Consider the following 14,626-nt stretch of genomic DNA (forward strand, 5'->3'; position numbering starts at 1 on the left):
ATGTATATGAATTTGTCGCTAAAACAAAAAGTACCTAATAGTGCTGTAAGACTTGCACAGTGTGTGTGTGTGTTTGTGTGTTATACATTTTTATATTTGATAATAATCATACATTATTATTGTTACATTACATTGTTGATTACATTATTATTGTTGATTTGACATGCATTAATGCTAGCAGACTGGGATATGTATGATTATTTGGAAAGTGAAAACAAAAGTTAAGACAACTAATTTAAAAATACCACTTGCATTTAAATGATTTGTATTTTCCTGCTTCAGTTTTGAACATGAATTAGTGAGTGCCCAGCTGTGCAGGATTATTTTATCAATTTACTTCACCTCTATTATATGGACATGTCCGTACATATAATTGTTTTTCTACACTCAGTTTATTGACAAGCAAACATTTGCAAAGCAGTTTACCATCAGGGTGTGTTTTTTGACAGGCTGCTGACTCCTGTCTATTAGAACTCTGGAGACATAAACAGTGAGAGAATAAATAGAATAATGTATTTTATCATATTACCATAATACTTATAAAGGGATCCAACATTTAGAGTACATTTATAAGAAACTACTAAGATGCCTCAACATTTTTGAACAAACTAATGATCTTATTTTTAATTTCGTTTGTCCTAAGACAGTACACAAAAGGATTTACAAGAGAAGGACCAAGGATAGACCCGATTACTAAACCATTGCGAGCCTCAAGAGTTAATACCACACCTATCCTGGTCAAGAGAGAAAGGATAAATACTGGACAGTAATAACATGTGACCACAATCAAGTGACTGAAACAAGTGCTCCCCATTTTCTTTTTGTCAATATTTGAAGACAGTTTCACAAACAATATTATCCCAACGTAGGACAAGCAAATAAAAATGAAAGTGAAAAATAGAAGAAAAAACGTTATTATTGCAACCAGATTAAAATAGTAGTTAGGATCGACACAAGTAGTTCGAATTAAGGAAGCATAGCTACAGAAAGCATACTTCAACTCTGTCGAGCAGTGAGGGAGAGGAATCACAGTTGCAGGTAGAACAGCCACAAAACCACAGCCAACCATCCATAGAATATATGTCAGGACAATTGTACGTGCATTTGTCAAATAACTTTGGTATTGAAAAGGACAACCAACAGCAAGCAATCGATCAAAACCCATAACTGCTAAGACAAGCATCTCCATCACCAAACCTAAGTTGAAAGCAAACATCTGTATTAAGCACGGCACATAGGTAATGGTTTTAACACCAGCAACTAAAACTGTAATCATTGTTGGACTGGAACTGGAGGTGTACAATATATCAACAACAGCAAGGTTACAAATTAAAAGGTACATTGGTTTGTGCAATTTCTTCTCAGAAATAATTACAAGGATATTTACGATATTTGCAACAACAGATATCACAAAGATAAGCAGCATGATCACACCAACTACTAAAGGCCTTTCAGTTGTGTCTAAACCAGTCACAATAAATTCTGTTACTTTGATTGAATTATTATATGAATACATAGTTAAGAAAACATTGATTTGAAAATGCAAAAATAAAAAGCTGCCAAAACTTTTCTTAAAGGAAAAGACAATTCAGTGTATTGTTAAACCAAACCAAGTCCCAACCAGCTCTCAGTGTACAAGAATGTTCAATAGAGATCAATCAAACAGATTTTACAGCAACAGATTCAAGTGTGTGTGGCTATAAATCTTACTATATAGTAACATGTCATTGGACAGCCTCATTGTCCAATCACATTTAATGTTGAATGAACACATGTTGTGTTCAGCATCTAGCTAGTTTGAGCACTTACTTGAAACCCTCTTATTATTAGTTTTATCACCATTATTTTGTTTGTTTGATGGGTGTTTACAAGGAAGACATGAAAGATCATAATTGTGTTTTATTAGCTAAAATATGTTGTATGTTTGTTGATATTTGTGACTTTACCTATTTTTATGACTTATACTTTATACAGACAACCACAAAACTGGAAATAGGCCTGGCTAACATTGGCTGAGACTGCTGGAGAATGGAACACTGTCACTGTTGGAGTGTTTTATTAGACCTCTATTTTGATTTCACTGAGTGACAGGTTTGCTATCGAAGCAGAAAAGGATCCACAATGATAAAAAACAAAGATAAAAACTCCCTCCAACTTCATGATTAGAAAGGGTAGGCTTTACACAGAAAACTGAGGGAAGAACAGGTCCTCCTCAACTGCTGCACCTGGATCACCCCTAATATACCAGGCGCTCAAAAGGCAAGGATCACGGGAACAGTTGCACGTCGGGACAACAGTCTGCCAAACTCGTGAAGTTCGCAGATGACACCCCCTTCATTGGTCTAATCTCAGAACTAGACAAGTCAGCCTACAGGAGTGAGATGGACCGTCTGGTGTCATGGTGCAGAATAAACAACCTGGAGCTCAACGCTTTCAAGAGAGTGGAGATGATAGTGGATTTCAGGAAAGACCCAGCCCCTCTCCCCCCCCATCCTCTGTGGCACTCTGGTGACCTCTGTTGAGTCCTTTCGCTTCCTGGGCACCACCACAACCCAACAGCTCAAGTGGAAGCAGATCATCAGCTACCTCACCAAGAAGGCTATACTTTTTGTGTCAGCTGAAGAAGTTTCACCTCCCCGTGATGATGTTGGTGAACTTCTACTCTTGCATCGTCGAATCCATTCTCATGTCCTCCATCCAGGTCTAGTACACTGAAGCCACGGCGAAGCTGGAGCACGTCATCCATTCCGCTGAGAAGAGGATCGGCTGCAGCCTCTCTTCAGGAGCTCCGGATCCTGTCTCCAGGACAATTTGCTGTAGTATTTTCACTACATATTTTATCTGTGTGACTTCATCCCAAACTGCAATTCTAGGTTTTTTAGTTAGCATTTTTCCAATACTTAAACATGTGCGCTAATATGCTTTTAATGGTCCACTTGCTGCCTGGTCTTTGCAGTTCATTACTCTAATACTAATAGTTCATGCGTAGACACACAGGTTTTAAAATTGTGCAATAAGATCAACAGCTGTCAAAAAAATATAATCCAAAAAAGAACTGGAGGTCCAGAAGTATAGATTGAAAATATAATAATATAATATATATAATATAATTAAATACATTATAATATAATATGATATAAATGTCACACGGTTTCACCTTTATGCCAAATAATCTAAATAAATAACAACAACAATCATTTTAAATAAGGGTCATATATTCATCTCATATTTTATTGATGATTGTGGACGTTTTCTGCTTTTGTGTTGCTGTGGTTCTTCTTGGTGTTGTTATGTATTTCCAGCAGAGAGGAGTTGTAACAAGGCAAAGCAATTTCTATCTGGGAATAATAAAGTTCTTTGAATCCTAAACTAAATCCCAAATCTTAAAAGGAAATGTCAACATTTAAAAAATGAACATCCAAGTAGAGATATTTTTAAATTTCTATCTTCTTTTGAACCAAACGATCCAAAACTAACAAACCACTTTGTTTTAAATTCTGAAGACAAACAACAAACAAACTTTAAAATATTTTATTTACTTTAACTTGGACTAATTGGACAAGTTTGCACTAATTTCACTGCACTTAGACTGCGAGATTTTCAATGTAATAATATTAAGACGTGATTTATCATTAACATGAAATGCAAGCAATGCTTGCAAACTGATTCATGTACGATTATAATAAATATAAGTCAGTGGAATATGCTATTAAATATATTGTATTTTCCTGCTCAAGTATGGCACCTTGGATAATTTTGTCTACAATATCAGGACCAATTGGCAGAAACATTTTTGGTACACATTTTGCATGTACTTTTGTAAACAACTAGTATAATTATAGGTTAATGACAAACAGTTACAAAGCAGGGTAGTCACACACTTCAAACTGATGTAGTTTAAGTTCGCTTGAAACTCTACACTGCTTGTATAAGGAATAAACCATGGTGAAAGTGCTTTTTGACAGGTCACTGACCTTTGTTATATGTTTCCTTTACTGTTTCTTGCACAGCTAAAAACAGGCTCCTTTCTTCCAAAACTCTAGACAGACTAAACAGTTTGTAAGATAAAAAGATAAACATATTTTATCATTTAACTTGTATTCTTATAAAAGGCTACAAGATAGAATAAGAAATTACTTTTATATTTCAAAAGAATCTATTAAGATGCCATAACGTTTTTGAATAGACTAATTATCCTATTTTTAATTTCTTTTGTTCTAAGACAGTACACAAATGGATTTAGAAGAGATGGGCCAAGGATATACCCAATTGCTAAACCATTGCGAGCCTCAAGAGTTAATACCACACCTATCCTGGTCAAGATTGTGACGATAAACACTGGACAGTAATAACACGTGACTGAAATCAAGTGACTGAAACAAGTGCTTCCCATTTTCTGTTTGTCACTTGATGATAATTTCATAAACCATATGATTCCAACATAGGAAAGGCAAATAAAAATGAAAGTGAAAAATAGAAGAAAAAACATGATTATTGCAACTATATTGAAGTAGTAGTTAGGGTCAATACAAGTAGTTCGGATTATAGAAGGAAAGTTACAGAAAGCATACTTCAGCACTGTAGAGCAGTGAGGGAGGGGAATCACAATTGCAGGTAAAACAGCCACAAAACCACAACCAACTATCCACAGGATAAATGTAACGAAAAAAGTATGTTTATTTGTCAAATAACTGTTGTATTGAAAAGGTCGACCAACAGCAAGCAATCGATCAAATGCCATAACTGTTAAGACAAGCATCTCCATCACCTCTCCTAAGTGGAATGCAAACATTTGAATTAAGCACGACGCATAGGGTATAGTTTTAACACCGGCAATTAGAACTCTGATCATTGTTGGACTGGAACTGGAGGTGTAGATTATATCAACAACAGCAAGGTTACAAATCAGAAGATACATTGGTTTATGCAAGTCTTTGTCATAAATAATAACAAAAATATTTGTGATATTGGCTAGAATAGATACCACAAAGATAAGCAGTATAACTGCACCAAATACCAAAGGCCTTTCATTTGTGTCTAAACCACTTATAATAAATTCTGTTACTTTGAGAGAAGTATTATATGAAGACATAGCTAGGAAAATATTGATTTAAAAATACAAAAATAAGATGACAATCCCTTTCTTTAAGCGAAAGACAATTCAGTATATTGTAAATCATTCCCAGTCATAAGCAGCTGTGAAGAAAACTATTCAGCTAAGCTCAAGCAGCTTTCACAGCAACAACAATATGGTTTACTAGAGCGATTCTAAGGTGTGTGGCTATAAGTCTTACCATAGAGTAATATTTTATTGGACAGGCTCATTGTCCAATCACATTGAATTAGGGACTGGAGTTAGCTAGTTAGCTTCCTGTTCCATGGTACTGGGAACAAATACAAAAAGGTTTCTAGAAATGGCTTTGTAGCCTGTACCCTATACTCCCCTCTCTCTAGATTTAGGCATATTTGGCTGCTTGAGTTGAAGTGATCTGTAAACTGGAATTTTATTCTGAATTTATGGGGCAGAGGCTCCTGTTGCACAATTGAGACGTTAACAGGATTTTTAAAAACCGTAGAATAATAATATGTTAAGTTATCCTCTACCTGTGTATTAAAACTTGTTGAGGTCTAGTCTGGTCCCTGGGTGAACCCTACCTTGTGTCAGTCTTGTATGTGTGCACCCTGTATGTGTTTAGTTTGTTGTTTTGTTACCTTTAGTTCTGTAAGTTCTTTACCCTCCACCTGTGGAGTGATTTTTAGTTGTGTTAAACCCTCCTGTTTATTTTTAAATAAATACCCTTTTCTTTATACCTGCTCTTGCCGTCTCCTTACTTGGGTCCTTGCTAAAACACACTAAGCGTAACAGTCTGCTGCACTCCCAGTCCTGTTCTTGGCTCCTGTTCTTGGATCCCTGCGTGTTGGATTCTGACAACATATTTGTTTTGGCACAAGAACACGTGGGAATTCCCGTTCTTGTGGGATTTGGAATGTGTTGTATGATTTAAGTGTGTTGCCCCCAGGTTTTATGTCAGAATAGAGAATCTGTGATAATTGGTGGAAACCGTCTTTATGTGTGAATTGACCAGTCTTTTCTAGTCTTCAGGTGTGTGTCCCCAGCCTAATTTGTGCTTCTTTTTTTTTTAACCTAAAGAAATAAAGCCATTCTTGGGCCTAGATGCTTATGTCAAAACCACTTAAAATTAATTCTGTTACTTTGACCAAAGCATTTTGTTAAGTTATAGTTAACACAAATATAATCTAATGCAAAAAACATCATGTAAAAGAGTTCAATATGTTATCTAGTTGTCAGGTTTTACAAAAAATAACTTGAGCAGTGATTCAGGATCACCAGGTCAGTAACTTTTCATTGGACAAACTTAATAAACAATAAGTTATTATTGACCATAACTCATACGAGATACTAGTTATTTACTTCAATTACAATGCAAAATCTTAGGCCAGAAATCCTGTATGTGCTGAATATGTTATCTGCATCTGTACGTGTCAAGAAAAAATTGTTAAAGGCAAAAGTGATGGATTCCAAGTGAACACAGGAGGTATTCACAACATTGCTCTTCTGCAATCTGCTTTGCTTTGCACATCTCTTCAGGTATTAGTCATCATCAAATTGCTACAAATAACAATGTTGGGAAGCTAGACTGTTGAGCTCAGCTGAAAGAAATGATCCTGCTGTGCGTTTCATACATTCTGATCAGACATCTGCTTTTTGGGTGGCAGACTTTGTCTGCATAGCATATTATCTGTCTATAAGAATTGTCTCTGACATGCTTCCATTGACCATTTTGTTACTAACACATACAAACCCTTAACTGATAGCTTGATGTAATGATATATGTTGATAATTCTATTATTGGTCATATTCTCCTGTATGTTATATATGCTCTCTTCACATTTATATAAAAGAATACAATTATCAATATACATCTCTTGAGCAAGAAAGTGCAGCTTAATTTGCTCCTGTGTGTGCTTCACTTAGTATTAGGTCAATTTGGCCAAAAGTGTGACTTGCTGCATTATATTTATTATACTTACTGTTAGTTCTTTCCAGTGATTTTTAGTGGGCTAATAATAACAATGACATTTAATTAGATAACAACAAAAATAGTTATTTTGAAGCTGTTTAGGCTATATCATTCAATGCTTTCTCTGGCTTTTTCACTACCCGTGTTGTAACATCACAGTGTGATAGTGACAGCCTACGGCAGTATATGTTCTGCAGAGCATTTAAAAAAACAAACAAATTGCAGATAAACCATTAACAAAGCTGGATAAAAGGTCAGGAAACGCAGAATTAATTAGCCAAGCAAATGCACTAACACTGATTTATACCTGATGTCTCTGATGTTGAGATATAAAGTATATAGGTGGTTTCATTTGGACCTGTTATTATTGAAGTACACTTAGTGGTTGGCTGTGCGTATTTGTCTCCTGCTCTGGCTTATATACCTTACTAACATCAGAAGGGCAGACTCCTACAACATAAAGCAACACTGATAGCAACAAAGTCCCGCTAATTTACTTTGAAATGTTAGATGACACATACTCAGCCAGTCTGAAAGTGATTACTTTACTATTATCTCTGACAAAGGAAAGCAACTTATCCTCACACACCATATAAAATACATGATTATCAAATTAGTCAGCGATTAATTTTTGGTTGATTGACAAAACATTTTTTGCACATGGGATATGCTGAGATTTTTCTGAAACATGCATCTATTTGTTGCAAACTCTAAACTTGTTTAGTTTATCACATATAGACCAAATATCAAACTTGTTGTTTCAGCTCTTCTATTTCGGCCACTTAAATTTCAAAGCTATTTAAATGGCATTGTATGTTTAGTGAACACCTACAAGAATAGTATAACAATACACCAACATTTCTGACCGACTCAGTGTTTGCTCCCTTTCCAGTTAAAATTGGCTCTATAAATCATATTGTTATTGGCACAGTCAGTCACTTTACATTGCTACTATATGAACATAATGATTTGGCACAGTTTTTACGCTGGATGTCCTTCCTACAGGGCTTGGACCGGCAATGCACAGCTGGGGATGGGAATGGGCCTTTGTCTTTGACATGCCGCTTCCTTTTCATACAGTGCAATGCTGTCTGGTTATTAACTCCTCCACTGTTGTCGAATTCTCCACTGCTTTCAGTCATAATCCAGTAATTTCTCCAACTGGTTCCCTGTGCTTTGATTCAGATGTTGAGGCAGTATCCACTCTCTTTATTACAACCTGTCAAACCATATTGGATACTGTGGCCAGTTGGCATTTTTATCAGAAAACCGTGAGAGCTGTTCAAATCAAGTATTTTTCTAATGATATTGTATCTAACTGTGACAACCCTCCAGTTTTATTTAAAACCATAAACTCTATCCTTATTGTCCCTCTGTCAACCTGCCTTAAAAACTCGGCTGAAGTGTGTGATCTCCCAATGCTGGATCTCCCAAGAAAAATTCCACTTTGTCTTTTTAAAGAGGTCTTCCCCACTTTGGCTCCATATGCGCTAAATATTATTAATAGCAGCTTAGCAAATGGGGTTGTACCTGTGAGTTTTAAGCATGCAGTGGTGACTCCGCTGATTAAGAAGCCTAGGTTAGTCTCTTCTGTATTTTAATGTTCTTTTAGCCACAGACACTGTGTTGTTTTGGTGCAGTTGGACCTTAGAGCTGCGTTCGATACAGTGGACCATCAGATGCTCCTGTCTCACTTGGAGAACTTTGTGGGCCTCCAGGGTGGTGCTTTAAATTGGTACAGCAACAAACCTGGGTGTAAGACTAGATAGTGACATCAACCCGGATACATAGATTAGTGCAGTGGTCAAGTCCAGCTTTTTTCATTTAACTGGCCAAAGCAAAACATTTTATTTCTCTGCATCACTTTGAGATTTTAATCCATGCTTTTATCACAACTCGCTTATTCTACTGCAACGACTTCATTTTAGGCTTAGCCAGATGTCACTTGCTCAGCTACAGCTGGTCCAAAACACTGCTGCCTCGCTTTTAACTGGTACTAAAAAACAAGAACATATTGCTCCGATCTTGGCATTACTTAATTGGCTCCCGATTCATTTTTGTATTGATTTGAAAATGTTATGTTTTTAAATGTTTATATGGTCTCTGTCCACAGTATCTGTCTGACCTCTTCCTGTCGTATACTCCATCATGTTCTCTTAGGTCAGCAGATCACTCACTTTTAGTTGCCCCCAGTACGAAGAGGACGCTTCGATGTGACCACACTTTTTCAGTTGCTGCCCCAAAATCATGGAATGAGTTGCACATCAGGCAGGCCAACTAACCTGTTTTTAAATCTTCTCTTAAAACACATATTATCTCGGTTTGAGATGTTGGTTTTTACTTTATAGCCATAAGTGCTCTCTCTCAAAGAGTGGTAATGTTTAAGCATTAAAATGAGGTTTTCCTCACCAACAAAAAGTCTGGTTATTTGTTTCTCGTGCAACACTTTTGGTTGGTAAATTCCAGTAAAGGGTCAAGTAAAACAAGGCGAGTATAGATGCATTCATTGCATTAAATAATTTCTCCTGTATGTCTAACTGGGGGCCTCAATTAAAGTCTTTTAACAAAATATAGTAGTAGTAGTATTATTTAGTACATATTTTTTATATTTTATTCTAATGAAAAGATTGTAAAATAAATGTATATGAATTTGTCGCTAAAACAAAAAGTACCTAATAGTGCTGTAAGACTTGCACAGTGTGTGTGTGTGTTTGTGTGCTATACATTTTTATATTTGATAATAATCATACATTATTATTGTTACATTACATTGTTGATTACATTATTATTGTTGATTTGACATGCATTAATGCTAGCAGACTGGGATATGTATGATTATTTGGAAAGTGAAAACAAAAGTTAAGACAACTAATTTAAAAATACCACTTGCATTTAAATGATTTGTATTTTCTTGCTTCAGTTTTGAACATGAATTAGTGAGTGCCCAGCTGTGCAGGATTATTTTATCAATTTACTTCACCTCTATTATATCGACATGTCCGTACATATAATTGTTTTTCTACACTCAGTTTATTGACAAGCAAACATTTGCAAAGCAGTTTACTTTAACAGTTCAAAAATGTTAAAAACCATCAGGGTGTGTTTTTTGACAGGCTGCTGACTCCTGTCTATTAGAACTCTGGAGACATAAACAGTGAGAGAATAAATAGAATAATGTATTTTATCATATTACCATAATACTTATAAAGGGATCCAACATTTAGAGTACATTTATAAGAAACTACTAAGATGCCTCAACATTTTTGAACAAACTAATGATCTTATTTTTAATTTCGTTTGTCCTAAGACAGTACACAAAAGGATTTACAAGAGAAGGACCAAGGATAGACCCGATTACTAAACCATTGCGAGCCTCAAGAGTTAATACCACACCTATCCTGGTCAAGAGAGAAAGGATAAATACTGGACAGTAATAACATGTGACCACAATCAAGTGACTGAAACAAGTGCTCCCCATTTTCTTTTTGTCAATATTTGAAGACAGTTTCACAAACAATATTATTCCAACGTAGGACAAGCAAATAAAATTGAAAGTGAAAAATAGAAGAAAAAACGTTATTATTGCAACCAGATTAAAATAGTAGTTAGGATCGACACAAGTAGTTCGAATTAAGGAAGCATAGCTACAGAAAGCATACTTCAGCGCTGTCGAGCAGTGAGGGAGAGGAATCACAGTTGCAGGTAGAACAGCCACAAAACCACAGCCAACCATCCACAGAATATATGTCAGGACAATTGTACGTGCATTTGTCAAATAACTTTGGTATTGAAAAGGACAACCAACAGCAAGCAATCGATCAAAACCCATAACTGCTAAGACAAGCATCTCCATCACCGAACCTAAGTGGAAAGCAAACATCTGTATTAAGCACGGCACATAGGAAATGGTTTTAACACCAGCAACTAAAACTGTAATCATTGTTGGACTGGAACTGGAGGTGTACAATATATCAACAACAGCAAGGTTACAAATTAAAAGGTACATTGGTTTGTGCAATTTCTTGTCAGAAATAATTACAAGGATATTTACGATATTTGCAACAACAGATATCACAAAGATAAGCAGCATGATCACACCAACTACTAAAGGCCTTTCAGTTGTGTCTAAACCAGTCACAATAAATTCTGTTACTTTGATTGAATTATTATATGAATACATAGTTAAGAAAACATTGATTTGAAAATGCAAAAATAAAAAGCTGCCAAAACTTTTCTTAAAGGAAAAGACAATTCAGTGTATTGTTAATCAAACCAAGTCCCAACCAGCTCTAAGTGTACAAGAATGTTCAATAGAGATCAATCAAACAGATTTTACAGCAACAGATTCAAGTGTGTGTGGCTATAAATCTTACTATATAGTAACATGTCATTGGACAGCCTCATTGTCCAATCACATTTAATGTTGAATGAACACATGTTGTGTTCAGCATCTAGCTAGTTTGAGCACTTACTTGAAACCCTCTTATTATTAGTTTTATCACCATTATTTTGTTTGTTTGATGGGTGTTTACAAGGAAGACATGAAAGATCATAATTGTGTTTTATTAGCTAAAATATGTTGTGTTAGTTGATATTTGTGACTTTACCTACTTTTATGACTTATACTTTATACAGACAAGCTCAACGCTTTCAAGAGAGTGGAGATGATAGTGGATTTCAGGAAAGACCCAGCCCCTCTCCCCCACCATCCTCTGTGGCACTCTGGTGACCTCTGTTGAGTCCTTTCGCTTCCTGGGCACCACCACAACCCAATAGCTCAAGTGGAAGCAGATCATCAGCTACCTCACCAAGAAGGCTATACTTTTTGTGGCAGCTGAAGAAGTTTCACCTCCCCGTGATGATGTTGGTGAACTTCTACTCTTGCATCGTCAAATCCATTCTCACGTCCTCCATCAAGGTCTAGTACACTGAAGCCACGGCGAAGCTGGAGCGCGTCATCCATTCAACTGAGAAGGGGATCGGCTGCAGCCTCTCTTCAGGAGCTCCGGATCCTGTCTCCAGGACAATTTGCTGTAGTATTTTCACTACATATTTTATCTGTTTGATAACTTCATCCCAAACTGCAATTCTAGGTTTTTTAGTTAGCATTTTTCCAATACTTAAACATGTGCGCTAATATGCTTTTAATGGTCCACTTGCTGCCTGGTCTTTGCAGTTCATTACTCTAATACTAATAGTTCATGCGTAGACACACAGGTTTTAAAATTGTGCAATAGCTGTCAAAAAATATAATCCAAAAAAGAACTGGAGGTCCAGAAGTATAGATTGAAAATATAATAATATAATATATATAATATAATTAAATACATTATAATATAATATGATATAAATGTCACACGGTTTCACCTTTATGCCAAATAATCTAAATAAATAACAACAACAATCATTTTAAATAAGGGTCATATATTCATCTCATATTTTATTGATGATTGTGGACGTTTTCTGCTTTTGTGTTGCTGTGGTTCTTCTTGGTGTTGTTATGTATTTCCAGCAGAGAGGAGTTGTAACAAGGCAAAGCAATTTCTATCTGGGAATAATAAAGTTCTTTGAATCCTAAACTAAATCCCAAATCTTAAAAGGAAATGTCAACATTTAAAAAATGAACATCCAAGTAGAGATATTTTTAAATTTCTATCTTCTTTTGAACCAAACGATCCAAAACTAACAAACCACTTTGTTTTAAATTCTGAAGACAAACAACAAACAAACTTTAAAATATTTTATTTACTTTAACTTGGACTAATTGGACAAGTTTGCACTAATTTCACTGCACTTAGACTGCGAGATTTTCAATGTAATAATATTAAGACGTGATTTATCATTAACATGAAATGCAAGCAATGCTTGCAAACTGATTCATGTACGATTATGAAAAATATAAGTCAGTGGAATATGCTATTAAATATATTGTATTTTCCTGCTCAAGTATTGCACCTTGGATAATTTTGTCTACAATATCAGGACCAATTGGCAGAAACATTTTTGGTACACATTTTGCATGTACTTTTGTAAACAACTAGTATAATTATAGGTTAATGACAAACAGTTACAAAGCAGGGTAGTCACACACTTCAAACTGATGTAGTTTAAGTTCGCTTGAAACTCTACACTGCTTGTATAAGGAATAAACCATGGTGAAAGTGCTTTTTGACAGGTCACTGACCTTTGTTATATGTTTCCTTTACTGTTTCTTGCACAGCTAAAAACAGGCTCCTTTCTTCCAAAACTCTAGACAGACTAAACAGTTTGTAAGATAAAAAGATAAACATATTTTATCATTTAACTTGTATTCTTATAAAAGGCTACAAGATAGAATAAGAAATTACTTTTATATTTCAAAAGAATCTATTAAGATGCCATAACGTTTTTGAATAGACTAATTATCCTATTTTTAATTTCTTTTGTTCTAAGACAGTACACAAATGGATTTAGAAGAGATGGGCCAAGGATATACCCAATTGCTAAACCATTGCGAGCCTCAAGAGTTAATACCACACCTATCCTGGTCAAGATTGTGACGATAAACACTGGACAGTAATAACACGTGACTGAAATCAAGTGACTGAAACAAGTGCTTCCCATTTTCTGTTTGTCACTTGATGATAATTTCATAAACCATATGATTCCAACATAGGAAAGGCAAATAAAAATGAAAGTGAAAAATAGAAGAAAAAACATGATTATTGCAACTATATTGAAGTAGTAGTTAGGGTCAATACAAGTAGTTCGGATTATAGAAGGAAAGTTACAGAAAGCATATTTCAGCACTGTAGAGCAGTGAGGGAGGGGAATCACAATTGCAGGTAAAACAGCCACAAAACCACAACCAACTATCCACAGGATAAATGTAACGAAAAAAGTATGTTTATTTGTCAAATAACTGTTGTATTGAAAAGGTCGACCCACAGCAAGCAATCGATCAAATGCCATAACTGTTAAGACAAGCATCTCCATCACCTCTCCTAAGTGGAATGCAAACATTTGAATTAAGCACGACGCATAGGGTATAGTTTTAACACCGGCAATTAGAACTCTGATCATTGTTGGACTGGAACTGGAGGTGTAGATTATATCAACAACAGCAAGGTTACAAATCAGAAGATACATTGGTTTATGCAAGTCTTTGTCATAAATAATAACAAAAATATTTGTGATATTGGCTAGAATAGATACCACAAAGATAAGCAGTATAACTGCACCAAATACCAAAGGCCTTTCATTTGTGTCTAAACCACTTATAATAAATTCTGTTACTTTGAGAGAAGTATTATATGAAGACATAGCTAGGAAAATATTGATTTAAAAATACAAAAATAAGATGACAATCCCTTTCTTTAAGCGAAAGACAATTCAGTATATTGTAAATCATTCCCAGTCATAAGCAGCTGTGAAGAAAACTATTCAGCTAAGCTCAAGCAGCTTTCACAGCAACAACAATATGGTTTACTAGAGCGATTCTACGGTGTGTGGCTATAAGTCTTACCATAGAGTAATATTTTATTGGACAGGCTCATTGTCCAATCACATTGAATTAGGGACTGGAGTTAGCTAGTTAGCTTCCT

The 14,626-nt window shown here is 35.4% G+C and overlaps 4 protein-coding genes across 4 annotated transcripts; all 4 read right to left on the reverse strand.

The window, feature by feature from the left end:
• Positions 1-580: 580 nt before the first annotated feature.
• LOC137129257 (olfactory receptor 4D11-like) lies at positions 581-1,516 on the reverse strand. The gene has a single exon (XM_067508201.1). The coding sequence runs from the start codon at positions 1,514-1,516 to the stop codon at positions 581-583; it is 936 nt and encodes a 311-aa protein (XP_067364302.1).
• A 2,643-nt stretch (positions 1,517-4,159) lies between these two features.
• On the reverse strand, positions 4,160-5,092 carry LOC137129258 (olfactory receptor 10G4-like). Its single transcript, XM_067508202.1, has one exon. The coding sequence runs from the start codon at positions 5,090-5,092 to the stop codon at positions 4,160-4,162; it is 933 nt and encodes a 310-aa protein (XP_067364303.1).
• Positions 5,093-10,287: 5,195 nt separating this feature from the next.
• On the reverse strand, positions 10,288-11,223 carry LOC137129260 (olfactory receptor 10G4-like). The gene has a single exon (XM_067508206.1). The coding sequence runs from the start codon at positions 11,221-11,223 to the stop codon at positions 10,288-10,290; it is 936 nt and encodes a 311-aa protein (XP_067364307.1).
• Positions 11,224-13,412: 2,189 nt separating this feature from the next.
• LOC137129262 (olfactory receptor 10G4-like) lies at positions 13,413-14,345 on the reverse strand. The gene has a single exon (XM_067508210.1). The coding sequence runs from the start codon at positions 14,343-14,345 to the stop codon at positions 13,413-13,415; it is 933 nt and encodes a 310-aa protein (XP_067364311.1).
• Positions 14,346-14,626: the final 281 nt, after the last annotated feature.

This window comes from Channa argus, chromosome 6, assembly GCF_033026475.1.
Source record: "Channa argus isolate prfri chromosome 6, Channa argus male v1.0, whole genome shotgun sequence".
Lineage (NCBI taxonomy): Eukaryota > Metazoa > Chordata > Actinopteri > Anabantiformes > Channidae > Channa > Channa argus.

Coding starts and splice junctions, on each gene's coding strand:
- LOC137129257 (XM_067508201.1), bottom strand. CDS start 1,516: ATGTATTCATATAATAATTCAATCAAAGTAACAGAATTTATTGTGACT.
- LOC137129258 (XM_067508202.1), bottom strand. CDS start 5,092: ATGTCTTCATATAATACTTCTCTCAAAGTAACAGAATTTATTATAAGT.
- LOC137129260 (XM_067508206.1), bottom strand. CDS start 11,223: ATGTATTCATATAATAATTCAATCAAAGTAACAGAATTTATTGTGACT.
- LOC137129262 (XM_067508210.1), bottom strand. CDS start 14,345: ATGTCTTCATATAATACTTCTCTCAAAGTAACAGAATTTATTATAAGT.